Raw genomic sequence first — 19,613 nt, forward strand, 5'->3', positions numbered from 1 at the left:
AAAAGCATAATGGAAATACAGCTGCCTCAAAGGTAGGTATTCAACATGTTTATATATATATATATATATACATATATATACATATATGTAAATATATTTATACATATATATATATAAACATGTTGAATTCTATTAAATCTATAAGTGCAAATATATACATTTTATTTCACCTGATTTTCCAAGTCTTTTTTTTTTCTGTTTTGACTGTTTTGTGATTCATTTTTGTTTTAGGAAACATATTTTCTTAAAATGAGTGTTTTATTTTAGTCATTATTTGTATTCTTTGATTTTGTTCTTAATGCTAGGATGCACTATTATCAATATTTATATCCTAAATGACAGAGATTTGTCGAAATGTTGCGTGATAAAATGTCAGCCCTTTGATGCCAATCAAAGGGAGGTCTTTCATAATTTATGCTTCCATTTTAGCTAAACTTACCAGCGTCAAATGAGCCTCTGTAGAAAACAAGGGTTCAGTTTTTCCATCAGATCCGAACGTCCCAGTCCTTCCTCCCGTCACTCATTAGCTCATCATTAGCTAAACTTACCAGCGTCAAATGAGCCTCTGTAGAAAACAAGGGTTCAGTTTTTCCATCAGATCCGAACGTCCCAGTCCTTCCTCCCGTCACTCATTAGCTAATCAAGTCCCACGGCATCAGGCCGCACTTGTAATAATGCAAACTGTGAGCGGAACACAATGAAATATGCATAGTTTAATAAGAGGGGGCACATGATTGCAACCACTTGTCTAATGAGTGTGAATCCGTTGAGGCCCCCACCGAGTGCAGGAAAAAAGAGAATTCATTTTTATTTGAAGGGCACCCCACCCACCTAACCGTGCCCCGGACTAGTCAGATTGTGCACCCATAGTTGCCATAGTTACCACCAAATTCAAATTCAGACACTCAAACTGCATTTTGGAGGAGCGACTAACTTATTTTTGGGACGATAAATGATCATGTTTTACTGTCGTAAATGGTGGTCGCAGTTTTCTTTTTTTTTAATTACTATTGTATTTGTTTTTATTTTTTATCATTTTTTTACTTAGCATTTTCTAGTTAAATTCCAATTAAATTAGTTTTTTTTAAATACTTGTGTTCCTCCTAAGCTTTTTGTACATTTCTAAATGTATAGTATATTTAAAAGACGACAACGTTGTTAATCCCACAAATTCAATTATTTACAGTGAACCCCCAATTTTTACATGATGAATCATCAAAATCAGCAAAAAAGACTATTTAATGGCGAACCCGACACATTGTTAAATTTATTATGATTTTTATTCATTGTAAAATTATAATTAATGGTAAAATACAGGTAGCTGTGGTTTTTTACCATTTAAAATAGGCTACTATTAAAACAATTTTACTAAATCAATATTGTAACAGGTAGTTGAAGTCCAATTGACATCTCAGCAGTCGAGCATGCTGACTGCTGAGCTACTAAAGATCAGCTAAACTAATTTAAAAAAGTACATTTTTCATTCTACTGTGTTGGTATTGTATAGAATATGAGTTTATGAAGCATGTAAATCATCCCACGTAGTCCTTGACCCACATATCAGCAGGTATGTTTGGCCTGAAGGCTAAACAAGCAGACAATAAAGTGCTCAAGCAGCTCTACTCCCACTCGCACAGATGGCTGCCGGAAAATTAATCGCTGAGCGTTTTGTCCCTCGTCTGTTGCGCGTGCAAATCGACTCGAAACGTGTCGCAGCCCCACGCTGCGCACGGCCAGTGGTGTATCAGGTGCGCTGAAAATTGAGTCCGGGGCCGGAACGCGCGATCACCACTTGACGTCGGTCATCCTCCAGTGGGTGTGAAAACACATGGAGCAGCTGTTCTGTCAGACGTTGCTCCCGAAGCTTTTTCTGAAAGACCTGTTTATCGATATTTGCTACTTTGTCAAATTTTGCTACCTCTGATTTTCTATAGCTTCGTCCATTACAGCTATAACCATCTATAATCACGACCTGTGATGTTCGTAGTTTCACCTCCTCTACAAGTGTTTATATTGTGAATGTAACCCTCCACTGCATTCTGTAAACTTTTTGCCTCAATCCTGATGATATTGCTTTGGTAATGTGGCAAAAAGCATTATAACCATAGTCCGTTATATACTAGATTGTACCGTCGGAGTCGCCAATCTTGATGGAGGAGCAACAGTATCTAAGTGCAAAGAAGCAATTGTCGATGGGTGATACAATTTGGCAGAAAACCACTTTTAAAGACCCGATGATAATTGAGTCTGTTGTCAAACGAGCTGGACGGCTACAAGATAAAGTTAAAAAGGGAGCTCACCTGTTTCCACAAATCATGCTGTAACACCTGGGATTTCCATGTGATTGAATGATTGAGTGCTCTTAGGTTTATGGTTCTTGGGACCTCACCTGGGGGCGTCAATCAAGTTATGAGGCTGCCAACATGACCTTCTGGATGGTTGGTTCCTTTGCTGCAACAGTTGCGACATGGTTTTTTCTTGCAGAGCTTCAGTGAAAGAAAGTATCTTACACTTTCCTATTTTCTTATTGTAATCATAATTTCTCCTTCTGGCGTGTTATTATTATCATCAAGTGCATTCAAGACTTAGTTTTGATTGTGTACACTTAGGCCAACGGTGTCTTTGCTATTTTCTGCTCTTTGATTGACCGCTGCCCCCCCTGCGACTACCCCCCGACGAGTGGAGGTGTGCCGCCTTGATGCATGACTCCATTAAAGCGTCTCGTGACCATGGCGACCGTCTCTGAGAATGGGGTTCAGCGCTAACACGATGGCGGCCTACGGGCAGATGCTGTCATCAGTGCTGAGCGATGACGCCGCGGTACGTGCGACCCCCGTAAGTCTGCTAACCTGTTTATGTCCTCTAATCTTGCACAAACACGCACAGCACTGAGTAACGGGCTAATAGTTCCTCATACGGTGCCAACCGGAATACAAATGTTGAGTTTCAACCACAACCTTCTTCCAAACTACCTTATTTCACTGACTGGCTGCCACTGAGAGCCATTGACGTCTAATCCATTCGAAGTGGGAGGATGAACCTTCATCCATTTGCTGCTAACCCTCCCACTTCAAATAGATTTGACGCCTTTTAGTGATAAAGTCATGAAATTTACAGCAAAAGCCAAAGGAAACAAGCCACATGGTTGACGTTTGTCATTTTCATTGGCACTGAAAGCGTTAACTCATGCGGACTTAAAATGACCAAAATCTGTCAATTCCAAGTGAAGACTCAGGTGGACACAAATACACATTCGGTGGTACTAAACCTTGTCATCCAGTCTTGTGGGATCTCGTTACACAATTTTAAACAATCAAAGTGACACCATAATTTAGATCTATTCACTCCATCTTCTGGTTTGCCTAGTGGGCATTGTTAGCTTACAAAATAACTCACTTTTGGATATTACGGACATGAATCTACTTTAATTGTCAGGGCCTTTCCAGCTCTGCTTTGCTCGTTTTCCCTCTTATGTCCTTGACTTTGTGTCTAGCACCCCTGCAGTGAAGCGCGCGCTCTGCCCCCACAAATTGTGGAGTCTGACATCCTTAAAAAATTCAATACGCCTTGCCTTTAAAACAGAAATTAGTTGAGTATAGTATTACAAAAATAAGGATGTTTTGGAAGGAATTCTTCAAAGATGTAAAATACATTTTGTTTCATTAAGTAAAAACTTTTAAAGTTGACATTATTGAAGCAATATGAAAATATATTTGCAGTAGTATTGCCAAGTGTGTTTTGAAGCCAATGAATTGTAACAAAAATTAGATTATAGAACAACTGTTAGTCGAAATTACAAGAGAAAATAGCAAGCACTATATTTTTCATAGTTGTAATGTGAAATGTATTATTGATTTAAAAAGTAACATATTTAATGTTGGTCAATCTTATGGCAATAAGTGATTAAAGAGAAAAATACATTACAATAAGGAAAATGGGTCTTCTTAGAGCATAAAATGATGATAACAATGTCAAATGGTAATTGAAAAAAATATATGTTGATGATTGGAAAATGTCACAAATGGATAGGATGTCTATCACCATCAATGGCAGTCAATGTCTGAAAAACAAACACCAGTTTTAAGTTTCCTATACTTGTGAATTCCAAAGGGCTCACTTTTCTTACTAGTGGAAAAAAAATGCAAGGAAGGGTTACAAAGGTACAAATATTTTGTCCAAGACAAGCCAAGTTGAAAAAGACGCTGCCCCAACATGCTTTGGGTCATCAGGTAAAAAGGTCAAAGATCAAAAGTCTGTTTTTCTAACATCTCTCCTGTGTGCCAGCAGATGTAAAACCTGTTTCGGAGCGGCCGAGCGAGCAGACTACAAAAAGATTTCATTCGGGAGCGAATTTGGCTGCCGTCCATTGCAAACAGTCCCCGGTGATGAGGTTCAAGACGCAATTTTGCACATGTGAGCCTTGCTGCCGCCTTCTTGATTCGTAGCCCACTTGGCAGAAATGTCAAACCACTGGAACGAAGTGCTTGCGTAACCATTTCCAGTTACAACATATCTTCTTACCAATCCTTCCAAATTCCAATCACTATCGACTGACATAACCCAGTTCATCACATCCTTACCTTGTAGTACCTAACAAACTACATACAGGAGGAGTATAGTAATATGACATTTTTTTAAATTTAGTCATAATCAGATCGTATTGAGACCCACAATATCGACATGTGTTTGTCTTTATTACATTTAAATCTTTATTCACCTATTTAAGAACAACAGAAAAAAAATGTCAGCCCTGTTACAAGGGTGGCCCGGCGGCTGAGTGGTTAGCGCATCGGCCACACAGCTCTGGGTTCGAATCCAGGTCCGTCCACCTGTGTCCTTCCACCTTTGTGGAGTTTGCATGTTCTCCCGGGGCTGCGTGGGTTTATTCCAGGTACTGTGGTTTCCTCCCACATTCCAAAAACATGCATGGTAGGCTGGTTGGACAATCTAAATTGCCCCTGGGTATTAGTGTGGGCGTGAATGGTTGTTTGTCTCCTTGTGCCCTGCGATTGGCTGGCAAAGTCTGCTGGGGTAGGCTCCGGCACCCCCCGCGACCCTCGAGAGGATAAAGTGGTTCATATAGCAGCCGATGCTAAATGCAACAACCAACCACACTATGTTCTGACTGACCTACTTATCTACTATTTGCTTCTTTAAAAAATGACTGGAAATCAGTTGACCTGACCAACCAACGCTTGCACTGGGCAACCTACCAACCAATTTACAGATCAAGTTACCTAGCTGACGGTGGATGAGTGGTTAGCAAATCGGCCTCAGAATTCTGTGATCCAAGGTTCAATCCCAGCTCGATTCTAACCTTCCTGTGTGGGCTTTGCATGTTCGCCCAGAAATTGTGTGGGTTTTCTCCGGGTACTCCGGTCTCCTCTCACATCCCAAAAAACATGCTTGATCGGCTGATTGAACACTCTAAATTTGCCCCTAGATATGAGGGTGGGCATAAATGGTTGTCCCTCTCTTTGTGCCTTGCAATTGGCCGGCTACTAATTCAGAGTCCTCGACCCTTGTGAAGATAAGTGGTGTATACATTTTGCAATAGATGCCGTCCTGTCAGATTGGTTTGGTGGCTGACTGTTTTTAATGTTCAGTTTCTAACGAAATTATTATTGGTGGCAATTTCCCTGTGGGGCTAAACGTTCATCCATATTTGTTTGGAGACAACCAAAAAGAACGTTATCGGGCTTGTTTCAACACATGCCGGAAATGCTGAGTAACGTACAACGTCAGGATTGAATTTAGACGGTTGTAATGCTGAATTGTGACTCAAGGTGATGTCACTCCCGTGATTTGATTTCCACAACTTTTGCAACTACAGCAACATAGCCGACAGAAAAAAAAAATCGGTCTTTTAGCGATTGGAGCCACAAAGTTGTACATTTGGCGGCAGCTGAAGGGCTTCGTTTGAAGGCGTCGGACAGCTGGGTGGGGTTGAAGGGATGTCGGGCGACCCCCGGAACTTTCTTTGTGGCAGCTGTTTTTGCAAAGGTGACTCCGGTGTAACCATACACTTCCTCTGTTTGAATTGAGTTGTGTGGGTTTTCTCCAGGTACTCTTGTTTCCTCCCACATTCCAAAAACATGCACAGTAGGCTGATTGGACACTCTAAATTGCGCTTAGGTATGAGTGTGAATGTGAATGGTTGTCCTTTGTCTCCTCGTGCCATGTGATTGGCTGGCCACCTGATTCAGGCTCTCCCCCGCCTCTTGCCTGAAGTCAGCTGGGATAGGCTCCAGCACCCCCCATGGCCCTTGTGAGGATAAAGCGGTTCAGAAAATGAATGAAATTATTTATTGATCATTTATTTATCATTACTATATATTGATTATCTATATGTTTGTTGTTGTGTTGACAACATATTTATTGATTGTTTATTTGTCTATTGGTTTGTTGTTATTTGTGCACTTCGTTGTGAAGCTTTAAATGTCATTTTAGTACTTGTATAATGACAATAAAAAGCATTCAATTCAATTTGATAGATTTTCTCGTTAAGTCATTCTTTTCTTTGATTTTCTCATCCCCTTATCCCCTGGTTTGGTCTCCTACTCCCCACCTCCTCTCCCTCCTCCTCCTTCTCCTCTTCCTCCTCCTCCTCATCCTCCTCTTTCTCGTAAGCTTCCACGCCGTTCCTCGCCGTCGTGAGTTTTTTTCGGCCTGCAATCGAACAACTTGTCCTCCTGCTCACTTGATTTAGTTTGTGGCTTGGATAAAGCGAGCATCGAAGGACGACATGGCTCTCCAGCAAAAAGCAGCGTGTCTCTGCCTGTTTCTGTTTCTTCACACGTGGAATGGTGAGTTGAACTAAACTCTTGAGAAAAGTGCACTTTTTTGATTGACTGCGCAGTTTTTAATTGTTTGATCCTCAACGTGGGGCTAACTCGTTAGCTTAAGGACGGCACGGTTCAATTTTTAATCGCTAATTAGGATACATTTTTAGGATTTTAGATCTTTAAAGGCTTTGCTACTTTTCGCGTTAATTCCCGTTTGCTAAAGGCAGGAAGGTGTGTTTGATTACCTCGTAATTGAGAGAGAGAGTTGCAATTAACCTGCCAATGCGCAGCTTGGACAATCGAGTATTCCAGAAAACACATTTTCTGCCTAATTTTGTCGCTTTTTGGAGGAAGAATTGCAAAAAGATCCATGTATACTTATTTCACTGCCATTTGAATATGCGTTAGACGTCCTATTCGATTTCACTGGGAGGGTTGGCAGCGAGAGTTCAAAATCACAGACAGTCGTGAACTCGTCATGAATTGTAATATACTACCAGATTTTTGCCATTTAGTGTACAACATTTTATACTACATCTGTATTCATGGCTCACATTGTATTGACAAATGACTTGCTATAACATGTATTTTATCACTAAAAACAAGGTTGGATTCCATTTTTAAATAAAATAATGTTTAACTCAATCCCTGTCATTCCAGGTAAGTGGAAAGTATTCAGAATGTGTTCTATGGTAGCTATAAAAAGACAAAGACAAATGTTCATTCACTGCCAGTCCATACATTATCAATAGATTGGACGTGTATTGCCGTCAATGCCATTCCATGAGTTAATCAATCAAAAAGCAGCAAACCCGTTCGAACAGTAGAATGATTCTTGATGTTTTCCCCTTTGTTTGAGTGTCATAACTGGTAATATGGCAGAATTACTGGGTTTTTTAATTCTTTGGTTCTCTCCCCATCAATGGTAGCCAATCAGTTAATATATGACAATTTTTCCATGTATTTTAGTAATTATTAATTACAACAATCAGTTGCATTCAATAACTATTATTCATGTATTTCTACCTTTTATAAATGATTATTGAAATAAGAAATTCACATCTTCACCACTCGCATCGTTGCTCAACTTTGTTTTCTCTCCTGATTTCTTCCTTCCTATTTCATCACTCATAATTCCCTTGAAATTGAATTTCTCACATGATTGTGGTTTTCAACCTGCACATTCTGTAGCCCAGTCTTATTTTAAATTCCGCACAAAGCATGTGTAATTAGAATGAAGGCAGAGCTTACTTGTCTCATTAGAGCCTCGGGAGTCGTTTTTTTTCTTTTTTTTTTCTCTGAGATGGAAGTTTGGCATGAGCTGAGCCGCAAACAGCCCAAATATTCCCCTGGAATCCGTAAAACATGGAGTAACGTCAGGCTTTTTATGCTCATTTTGGCCTCCGAATCATCCGTGTTAGCTTCTCTTTAAATGTCAGTTCAAGTGCATTTATTCAATAATGCTATTAACGGTGATTAATGGCTATTATCCATTGGATACAGCAGGTTTTGGTAAGGGGGTTAGACAGAAATCTCTTTTTGTTGTTGTCATTATGGAGAAAATACAGCTGCAAGAATGATAACTCCTTTCAATTTTGGAAAGAAAAATGGAATGAATGCAAATGTTTTATACTCCAATGTTAAATTCAACTGAATGGATTATTTTAGGCTTAAGTGGTAGTGTTATTCCAATCATATGACGACATGTGGTGACTTTTTATGACCCGTGAGCTGCGATACTTGAAGTAAATGTCAGTAAAAACAGACGTCTGGCAACTGAAGCCCCCTTTTACTGTACACAAACAAATAAGGCATCATACCGGAGGGCTTCTCGCAACAGGACAACACTCACCTTATCCTTATTTTTCTTTCTTAAATCCCTGTTTTGGACTCTATCAGCCTTGTCTTAATTAGGTTTACCACAACCTAATCCTTGTCTTCCCTTCTACCTCCTTCGGAGACAGACTTAAAGCCGTCTGTTTTGGGATTAGCCGCTGATGGAGAAGCCGCTGAACCGGGTTCTCGTCAAAAGTGGAGTCCTCCCCCTAATGGGCCTTGAGGAGCACTCACCTAAATACAATTTGTGGCCATGGGAGCAGTTTTTGCTTGACGGATATGACAAATCCAAATAAACTAGTGGCTGCTGACCCCGTATTGATTCCAAGAGCCTGCGTTCATCAGCACGATGGACCTTTTGTCTTACAGGCATGGTTTTTGTCCATTAAATCAACTCCCGTGCTTTCACGTTGACATTTACAAAACACAAAGTGGGCGCAAAAAAAAGGAGGACCACTCGTACCATTACAGAACCCCGTCCATAAATCAGGCTTCCAAGCCCGGTGAGATCCTTCAACTTAAAATATGTCAGACAGCTGAACACCGCCACAGTTGTTCAGCGTATGACAGCGTAGTATTTTTATTGGTCAAAACATGTAGTGACATACACAAAAAGCTCAGGGGAAATGAGAATGTTTATGCTTTTGAAAAGTAATTCCATTTGAAAGTGCTCGTGGGGGGTGCTGGAGCTTAGCCCAGCTGACTTCAGACTCGAGGCGGGGGTCACCCTAAATTAGTGGCCAGCCAATCGCAGGGCACAAGGAGACAAACAACCATTTAAGATCACTCTCATACCTATGGGCAATTTAGAGTGCCCAATCAGCCTACAAGGCATGTTTTTGGAATGTGGGAGGAAACCGGAGTACCCGGAGAAAACCCACCCAGGCCCGGGGAGAACATGCAAACTCCACACAGGTGGACCGACCTGGATTTGAACCCAGGTCCCCCACTGTGAGGCCAACGTGCCAACCACTCAGCCGCCGGGCCCACAATACCATCATATCCAATCCAATCAAATCAGTTGAAAGAAAAGAATAAATCGTCGGCAGTTTATCATCCCCAACACCGGCCGGTCTCTCCGTGACCCCGACGCCGGGCCTTCCGTGTGTCTCGGCATCCTCGAGCGTCGCCCGTGTGGGGGACGCAGGAAGTGTGCAGCTGTTGGCCGCAGTTGTTCACAGGGATTAGCGCCGTTAGTCTGAGTGATGAGCGGACTGACAGCCGCGCAGCGCAATCTAATGCACCGCCACATTGTTTTCATTAAAGAGAGTGCACCGTCGCAATGCAGAGACAATGGCGGAAATGCAGTGAATTCATTCAACACAGCCTGTTGTGCATGCTCAAAAACGATTTATGTCATTAATTGGGCTTTTTTGCTGGACCTTTTTGGCAATGAGAGAAGCAGTTGAGCTGTGGGTTGATTGGAAGAGCAGACTGTGTTGCTGCTTAAACACTTGGGAAAGATTAGCATCAAGGCTGTGCTGTAATTTGATGGTGTTTTGGATGGTGATATGAATTTGAAATAGCGCTGTAGTTGCAGCGCAGTGATATAAAGACATCAGACGTGATGGAAAACGTCGCCAAATTAGATTAAAAGTACGCTAGCAGTTGGTTTTCAATGCAAACATGTACTTTTACGTGGATGCATCGTTGATTGGGTTGCCTATTGGAGCCAACATACCAGACAGACGCCATGATGGATAAGTCACAATGGTTGTCTTTCTCGTGCCTTGCAATTGGCTGGCAACCAATTTGAGGTTTCTCCCCCCCGCCTGTTGCCCATTGTTGGCAGAAAATGGATGAATAAATTTTCCTCTTTGTCAGATTCTAAAGTAGAAATTGAAATTCAAGTTTTATACTTTCAGTATTTATAATTATATTACATTGGACTTGAATGGTAAAACACCACTTTGTGTAATTTGGAAAGTTATCCATTGCACTATTTACATTGCTCAATTTATGCATATATATCTGACGATAAAACTACCGAAAAATATAGCGTTTTGCCCAAGTTGCCATCTACCCTAAAAGTGGAAGCATGTGTGTTTTTGCAAGTCTTTTGTCTGTCAGAAGCAGTAGCAGCTGCCTGTGTAGTTTGATCCCACGCCTTCCGGGAGGGAATTTCTCTCCCGTAGCTCCCGTATCGACTTCTTCCCCGGTGCCGCGGAAGCGCCCGGAACGTTCCTCCCTGCCGCCGCCACCGCGCGCCTTTATTCAAAGCTCACCATTTGGAAACGGCGGAAAATCCATACAGTGAACAATGTGCCCTTGAGTAGATAAGACCTGTTTTGGGAGTCTGAGATAGCAAACTCCAGCTTGGAGGCGATTACTCATGAAAAGGAGGAGCGGTCAGATCACTATTGTTTGCCAGTTACAAACTCTTACTTCATTTAGTCGTAAAAAAAAAAAAAAGAGCTCTATTAAAGTTCCGCTGGGATACACTTCAACTGTTCTCCTGGCTCGTAGTTGGAATCGTTTGAACAGAGGCTGGTTTTGAGCGTATTGCGGTTTGTGTGGTTTTTCTTTTTTTCTGCTCCCTTATTATTCGCCCCAGCATTGAGGCATGGACAGATATTTGCTGTGACACTTGTTTATAGTAAAGATCGACTTACATTCTGCTACCCTGTGTTTGTAGACAGCATGTCCGGGGGAGATTGCACGCAAGGCTTTATCTTTTACACTTAAAGATTGACATTTTATCAGAGTTTGATTGTTGTACAAAGCACAAAAAAGAACACAACAAGCCAGATAGCTTTAGAAACATGAACAACTCTTACGTGGTGACCCAGATATGATTACTGCATAAGACACTCTTAACTGTGTTTCCATAACTAAGTGCAGATATGTATTGTTTTGAGTTTAAGATTAACAGATTAACAGATTAACCATAGTCATGCATTTGTGCTTATCAATGTCAGATTGACGCATGCAGCTCACCAACTTTAATCTTTCATAGGGCGCTAATTTTTAGCAATTGGCTGCTATTGACAGCACTGGATGTTTTCTCCAGGTACCCCAGTTTCCTCCCACGTTCCAAAAACATGCCTTGTAGGCTGATTGGACTCTCTAAATTGCCCCTAGGTATGAGGGTGAGCATCAATGGTTGTCTGCATCCTCCTGCCCTGTGATTGGCTGGCCACCAATTCAGGGTGACCCCAGATGGGATAGGCTCCAGCACCCCCCGCGACCCTTTGCAGGATAAAGTGGTTCCGAAAATGAACGAATGAATAAATTTTAAAATGACAAAATAAAATAATGATGCTCAATGGAATTTGCCCGATTTAGTGAAAAAGTGTTTTTTCTTTCTTCTCTTAATGTGGCTTCTTTAAACATTTGAAGGACTTTCATTGGCAGCATTTTAGCATGAGGCCAATTTGGCCGCGCTGCTTATATCTCTAGTCGTCCTAGGCTAAAGCGGCCATCTGCACGTGACGTCCCTTCATATTTGGAGGGCCCATCTGCGGGACACATGGCACTTTCTTGTGCTGCGATCCAATTCTTGGCATCAGTCCCACCAGTGTCAAATTGACAGACAGACAAACAAACAAAAAAAATCCACCTCCTTCATTAAGAGGACTCTCCCGCCTTCTTTTCCTCAGTGGAAGAACAGAGCTTAAGCAGCAGCTGCCCACATCTGAAGCCCCTGCGCTGTCGCGTGAGGTGCCGCGCTCACGTTACACAGAAACCGGACACCACAATGGTGTGGGATCTTTCCCGCGTTTTCTGAGCCATGACCCCCCTCCAAATCCCTCTACAGCTCCCATCTTAGTTGTTCTGCTTTCTGATTGCATTTGATGAGCCTGGGAATGTTTACTTAGCTCCACATGCATTAAGGCAACACCAAAGAAAGAGAATGTGAGTTGAAGTGAGTTTGTCACGAGCAGACGTCCAATTCATTTGAACTGGAACAAGTGCTCATGGATTGCATTTCTGTTGTCGGCAATGGCAGCCAATGAGTTAAAGAAAGATCAGACGTTTGCTAATCTCCAATTCGTCATTGCCAGTTGTCACTGTTTCGTCCAAAACCAAAAACCACCCACGTTGTCGAACTGGCGTTGAAATGAAGTTTGTTTAGTATGGTTTTAAATGCATGTGTTTAATGGATCAGTAATTTAAATTGCTTTTTTTAGTGAACTGCATTTGCCGGATCCTCTGAATTAAACATTAGTTATTCAGTTCAGTCACAAAAATACATGAAGTGGAACCTCTGTATTTGGGATTAAATCCAAGATGTCTGACATAAAACCATTTTTATTAGGCTGGCAATGTTGCATTTTGGATCATGGGTGGAAATGAGAGCAAAAAAGTACAAAACTGGAAAGAGTAGTAGTCGTTGCGCTTTTAGCTGATCAAATGGGGCAAGAAGAGAGAAGATCTAAAGGTGAGACTTGAATGTTATTTGCGCTCTTGAACTAAAACATCCTCTTCCGAGTTGTTTGGTAACATCAAAGCAGTGTCCAGTTGTTGTGTTATTTCAGTTTAAAAAAAAAGTTTTAAACCAAAACCATATTTGTAGCCACTTTTCAGCTACCAGATTTTCAATTTATCTCTCTCAATGATAATTAACGTCCAAAACTGTTTATGGCTTCTAAAGTTAATGGTGCCTGGCTTATTGTTGTAAGCAATTAATGCAAAAAAACAAAATCAATTCTGCCTGCTGTTATTTTGGTCTCTTATAACGAATCCACCAAGGTGGTAAATTGCTGCATCTTTCTGAAACAGTCAGTGTAGATGAATGATAATAATCGACATTGCTGTTAGGTTTTACAAAACAAACATCCACAGCGATGACTTCTTAGGTGTGTGTGTGTGTGTGTGTGTGTGTGTGTGTGTGTGTGTGTGTGTGTGAACCCTCTTTAGTCTGGTTGGCTGGAAAAGAACACATTCCGTCTTAAATCCTAAGGGCTTGAAATGTGTGAAATGTGAGCTCAGTCGCATTATGTCAGCAGCCAAGAGTTTCACTTATATTTTAAAGTCAGCTCTCTTGTAATGGATATGAGGCATGTTTCTTCTCGGGACAAAGCCCCCTTCCACAGAGGCGTCTCCATTTTATTTGCTCAGGGCATCTCCTCGGACGTCGTCTTTGTTCCGTGGAATGCCGAGTCGTCCGATAGCTTTTGTTCCCTGCGTTCGTATCAAACAACCAAAAGTGACGGGCATCACCTGGAGACTGTGAAAAAGCCTTGAAAAATATATTTACGCACCGTTCAGTTTTACTGGGATTCAGTTGCAGAAGGATGTATCGAGTGCCGGTGACTTAAGTAACAAAATAGGGAGTAAAACATTTTTTTTATTAGTGCATCACGCCTGCCCAAAATAAGCAGTTGGTTATTTATCACCAAAACCTAAACTCAGGCACAGCTATTCGATAGCAAAATATTTTAAGTATTGCAGTCATGCAATATGCTGTATTTTTGGCATTAATTCTGTTTAGGGACTGTTATTGCTATTTTATGATTACCAGTATTATTGAAATCGGAAATGTAATTGAATCAAATAATTCCATGACAATAACTGAGGATGGAAAATGAAAAAAAATCAGCCAGCTGTTCCAGTTCAAACGGATTGGATGTTTACTAGTGAGAAAGTAATTATAAAATTGCTGCAAAAAAGGTGAAACGAACCACACGATTGGACACCTCTCATCGTTGGTGAGGAAAAACCAGTCTCTTGCCCTACAAAGGGTTCCAATCCAGACTTTCCTACAGAATCAAAAAGCCTTTACAGGGTAACCTAAAAACTACCTGGTGAAGTTTTCCAACACCTGGCACAGTGCCAATCGCCTAGCTGTCACCGCACCAGCGTCAGCATCTGCCGTCAAATTAAAAATGACGCCAGATAGAATAAAGACTTTGAAGTCAAAAAGACGTCTCCGCGCACGGCGCCTACATGTGCGCATGAATATTCATGGCAACCCCGAGGCTAACCAAAGAGTTTTCCTATTGTGCTAATGAGCTGCGCTATGCCACAAATGCCACATACGGTATAGATGCCTAGCTGTTTTCACTCCCACTGATTAATCCCATCATTACTGTAAACTGCACATCCATCTATTGGTTTACATTCTTAATGAGCTTTTCCTCATGTTGTCATTCTTTCCAGCAACTTCACCCGGAAGGCCCGTTTATGAAATCACGCACGAGTTCTTTTGTTAGTGAAATGTTTCCCTAACCCTGAAGACTTGACCGCCCCGGACAGATTTATGTCACCTATCGCGTTTCGAGGAGGCATACTTCCCTCCAGCTCATTCATTGTGTAGAGGTCTAATTATTTTTGTTTCTCTCTTTCAGTTGGGTTATCAGTTTCGGGGCATTTGTTTGGCAGATTCCCCAGAGGGCTAATCTTTTTAAGTGTCTCTGCTGCACTAAATTAAGCAAGGGGGGGAAAAAAGATGGCTGGTGGAGGATTCTCACCGGCAACTGTTGATTTACAATATCTGCAGTGTGTCTGTTCCTTGTAACATTCTCATACATCACGTCTATAAATCACAGTTATGGTACGACTTTAACACGGTTTTATCGGGAGGGCAAAGGACAATGAAAACCAGAAAATAGGCGTAATTTATATGAAGGAACTAGTGACACATTTCGCCTACACCAGTGTTTTGATGCGCGGCACACGTTTTTTTCCCATATTTTATACGTTTTTGGATCATTTCAAATTGTGTACGCCGTTTAACAAGTTTTGTACAGGATTTTTTGTAAAACAGATCCCGTTTTACCCATTTCGACTCTAATCTGGATCGTCTCGGTTACTGGTAGCAGATGAAAATGTCATCGTGGACTGCTAATATTGTCATGCGTTAAGCATGATATGCGAACGGGCATTACCCTTTCACATGTCCGCCTTTTTATTATATAAATATAGCGCGTCAGCAAGCAATGTAGCCAGACAGTCAAGCTGCCGGCGTCATACAGCGACATTTAAAGAATCTTGAATTTCGTACATACTGATTGGGCACTCCTACTTTGGAGAAAATTTGAGACTTTTAAGTGCCCCACTATGTGAGTAAATGTGTGCCGCGTTGGATTTGTACGTTTTTTTTAATCGCTTAATAAGAGGACTTGTAATCATTAATAAGGGGAGAAATTGGCTGAGGTTGACAGGTAGGAAAAGGCCAAATCTAGTTGTAAAAGCATGCTTATGCATGTACTAAATTAAGTTTTGGTTAGAAATACCTGATGCATATCAGGATCCGTTTAGTGGTTTACTGATAAGCTTGAAGCCAAGCAAATAACTCAACACAATTGCTTTGGAAAATGAGATGAATCTAAAACTATGTTTCGTCTCATGTAGGTTAAATTCCATTAAATCCCCTCAATTTGTGAGTTATCATTTGTATAGAGTGTCATTTCGTCTTTACTGACTAATGCCATTAATGGCAGCCAGTAAGTCAAGAGACGGAAGGAGAAAACCTGAGCAAATTGAGGGTTAACCTGTCGTCTCACAGTCTTGAGATGGAACAGGATAGCGGCTTTTGTTTTCTGATAAGAATCACGCGCTCAATGTTGAGTCACACTCCGGATTTACTCTGCAGACAGGACTTTTCGGGTAATTTAGCGCCCGGTGGACACGGCCAAAGTCTTATGAAAATGTGCCTGATGAAAGGTGGAATCCACCTCTGCGGCTCAGGTTTTGAGTTAGGAATCTACCTTCAGGGGGGCTTTCTCTCCTCCCCCAAAATTGAAGATTAAAGAGTCCAAACTAAAATCAGCTAAACCTGTTGAGGTTGTGCACGAGTGTGTGATTATGTGTAATTTACCCGTTTTGGCTGAAAAGAAGGGCATTTAGTTGTTCTCTTGAACCAATAGAAAGGATGTTCCAGATGTTGGAAGTCGCTGTTAGACCAGGAATGTCAAAGTCACATTTGTTGCGGGCCACATTGCAGTTAGAATTTCCATTATGTCCTTAAACTACAACTGCCAACTTTAATTAACTAATTGATTATTAAACAAATTGGAATGTATTCTGATAAATTATTTAGAATCATTGTTGACCTAAAAAAAATTCCAGAATTCTCCTTTTTTGGGCTCTTAAATGCAAATAGTCTCCTTTTACTACTTTATTACTCCTTTTTTCATCTAAATGAAAAACTAAGTTTAATTTTTTAAACTTTCATTTTAATCATAAAATAATAAATACTGTGATTGAAAAATAGCAAATATAAAAAAAAATCTCTATATTTTTTATGTTTTTATTTATTTAAGAGTGAGGAACTGCAAATATTGTTTTTTATTTTCTGTTTGTAATTTTTTTTAAAGTAGAGGAAGGAAAGACCTTAAAAGTCCCTGCAATATATTTTAAACGGGAAAAAAAATACTGTAAATATTTTACTTAATTCTCTTTGGATGTTTGACACCCGTGTTGTAGACAAACCCCATCTAGAGCTACATTTAATAATTAATGAGATTCTGCACAATCAACATTTTTTTTTAAATATGCCTTTTCATGTACAGTACCTCGCTAAAATATCAAAATGAATTCATCCGGTTCAAGACCAGGCCTTACGTAAACATTTGTTGAAACGGTGGCCAAATAAAAGTGCAAAATGCTGACAATGACTAAGGATGACTCTGACGCGGCAAGGTCCCCCGAAGGGCTGGAGAACTCACGACGCCGTGGGCTTCCTCGGCCTCCAGCCAGGTTGGCATCTGCTGCCCAGCAGAGGCCCGGAACACTGATATGGACAGGATTTAAATCCTTAAAGACACCGTTGCTTGTTAAAGACAGAATGTCATTAGTGTCAGATAATTGTCGGTAGCATTGTCGTCACATTGTGCTGCTTGCAGTCAGCAAAAGGCCAGATGATGTTGATGCTTAACAAGCTTAATTCAATTGTGGGAATAGACAGATCTAAATCTCATTTACAAAGTTAATCAGGATACTTTACCCCCTGACTCATCTTCCAAAGTGTCTCATGAGAGCTTTCCAACTTCCAGGCTTTGAGAACTTGTCCCGAGAGGGAACAACACATGAATGGCATTCGACATAGTTGAGAGAGCGGCAGGCAACCTGTGTGTAAAATTGTTGGACTCGCCCTTTAAAACGAGCATAGCACACTGCGAACAGGTTCCTTTCAAGTACCTTCACCTCAGGAGACTATAATATTCACACAAAAGCATTAACGTTACTACTTTTTTGCCCAGAAAAATGTCTCTAATCTTCAATGGATTATAGCAAAAAAATATACGCATTTGAAGTCTGTCCTGACAGTTTAAATTAATTGGATTTGTATTGATGTCGGTGGCAGGCAGTAAGTTAAGTTACACACTTTTTTTTCTTTTTTTAAACAAGAATTTTGCAAAAATATTCAGTTGCTGTATTTATTGACAGAAATGTTGCACTGAATTATTAAAAACAAGTCTCTGACTGGTTTTCAGTGATTTGCTGGGTTGCCTGGGCACAGTTATCTGATTGATTCGATCCATGGTCTGGACTTTCCTGTGAGGAATTTGCATGTTCTCCTCAGGCTAGCGTGGGTTTTCTTTGGGTACTCTGTTTTCCTCCCACATCCCAAAAACATGCATAGTAGGCTGGTTGAACACACTAAATATCCCACTGGTATGAGTGTGAACGTGAATGGTTGTCCATCTTCTTGTGCCCTGCAATTGGCTGGCCACAGAATCCCCTATGACCCTTGTGAGGATAAGGGGTTCGGAGAATGAATGAATGCTTTTCATAGACTATCGTTGAGTGAACACTGTTGCGTCACCATATTGTGAGATCATTGTGCTTGTGAACTTGGTATCGTATCAGGATTCCTACTCGACATTTTATTTTAGGGCATTTCTATCTTAAGCTTACCTACGCATTCTCTGACAATGTTTGGCTTACAAAGCACTTTGAGAACTTTTGACCTCCGAGATCCACATTCAACCTGAGACTTGAAATTCTTTCTCGTCTTGGGAAAACTGAAAACGTGGCCTCGAAAGACTGGAGGGGAAGCGTGTCGGACAGCTTGGGAAAGTGTTGTAATTGAATAAGATCAGCCACCCTTTCATTAAAGTGAGAACACCAATGTTAATTGACTTAAGCGAGCAGCATCGAGAGCAAACATCAAAAGGCTTTTTACTTCCTTTAATAGCATCAGACTTAACGATGGTCCCTACGTGCCGTCTCGCCGCGTAACGGCGTCTGACGCGAGACTCGCCAGGTGATTCCCAAGGTCGTCTATGCCGTCAGATCAAGGCAGCGGCATCTTTGAGCTTCACAGTTCAAAAAGGGGGAGAGGATGAAGAAACGCTAACGTCTCAAATCCTCCCCCACTCCCTCCACTCGCTTATTTGATGCTGTTAAAAGATCTAATCAAAGAGTGTCGAGCTAGCCTTTTGGTCTCATCTTAAAATAGGGAGTTATCTGACTCCTTGTCTCCCGTGTTTAGAATACATAGACGTATCGCTCTCCTGTTAAACTGTGAGAATCCTTCTGCCACCGGACTCTGTGGCGCAACGGTAGCGCGTCTGACTCCAGATCAGAAGGTTGCGTGTTCAAATCACGTCAGGGTCATTCTTATTTGGAAAGCTTTTGAACTCCGTACAAACGGATTGGATGTCTATAGACCCTCATTGGCACCAAAATGCCATTATTCACTTACAACGTCCTCAAATGAATTTTTCTCACAGTATTTCAATAAAATCACACAGCAACGTTAGTTTATTTATCTTGTTTTACAGGTGTGTGGGCGTATTTGAATGACAAATGCACATTGTGTGTGGTCTGGTGATAGCGCGCTACTAAGTTCACCCCCCACAAACCGCCGCGCTTGTCCTCCTTCCGCTCTTCCCACTGCTTCTATACTCTCCGTCCCACAAATCACTTGACAAATGGGCTGCCCACAGGTGTTGTTAGGATGCCCCCACTGAACCCAACCCTGCCCCCACAAACACTCTCTATGGGAATAGCATTGTTCCTAGCTGCCCTGCATTTAAGTGAACCACCTCCTCCGCAGCCCCAGTGGGATGCAGTGCCACCCGACTACTGGGAATCCAGTCA

General features: G+C 41.3%; 1 protein-coding gene and 1 non-coding gene across 5 annotated transcripts in view; both read left to right on the forward strand.

Annotated features, from left to right (window-relative positions):
- Window positions 1–6,569: 6,569 nt before the first annotated feature.
- mcama (melanoma cell adhesion molecule a) overlaps window positions 6,570–19,613 on the forward strand; it is a 30,724-nt gene continuing 17,680 nt past the window's right edge. For 3 of the 4 annotated variants that reach the window (XM_077592083.1, XM_077592085.1, XM_077592086.1), the window contains exon 1: window positions 6,632–6,806. In XM_077592083.1, coding sequence (XP_077448209.1) covers window positions 6,746–6,806 — 61 coding nt within the window. In that variant the 5' untranslated portion in view covers window positions 6,632–6,745. The other variant, XM_077592084.1, reaches the window with a different exon arrangement.
- trnaw-cca (transfer RNA tryptophan (anticodon CCA)) lies at window positions 19,056–19,127 on the forward strand. Its single transcript has one exon. It is a non-coding gene; the product is annotated as a tRNA-Trp (tRNA).

Source organism: Stigmatopora argus, chromosome 22 (assembly GCF_051989625.1).
Source record: "Stigmatopora argus isolate UIUO_Sarg chromosome 22, RoL_Sarg_1.0, whole genome shotgun sequence".
Taxonomy (NCBI): domain Eukaryota; kingdom Metazoa; phylum Chordata; class Actinopteri; order Syngnathiformes; family Syngnathidae; genus Stigmatopora; species Stigmatopora argus.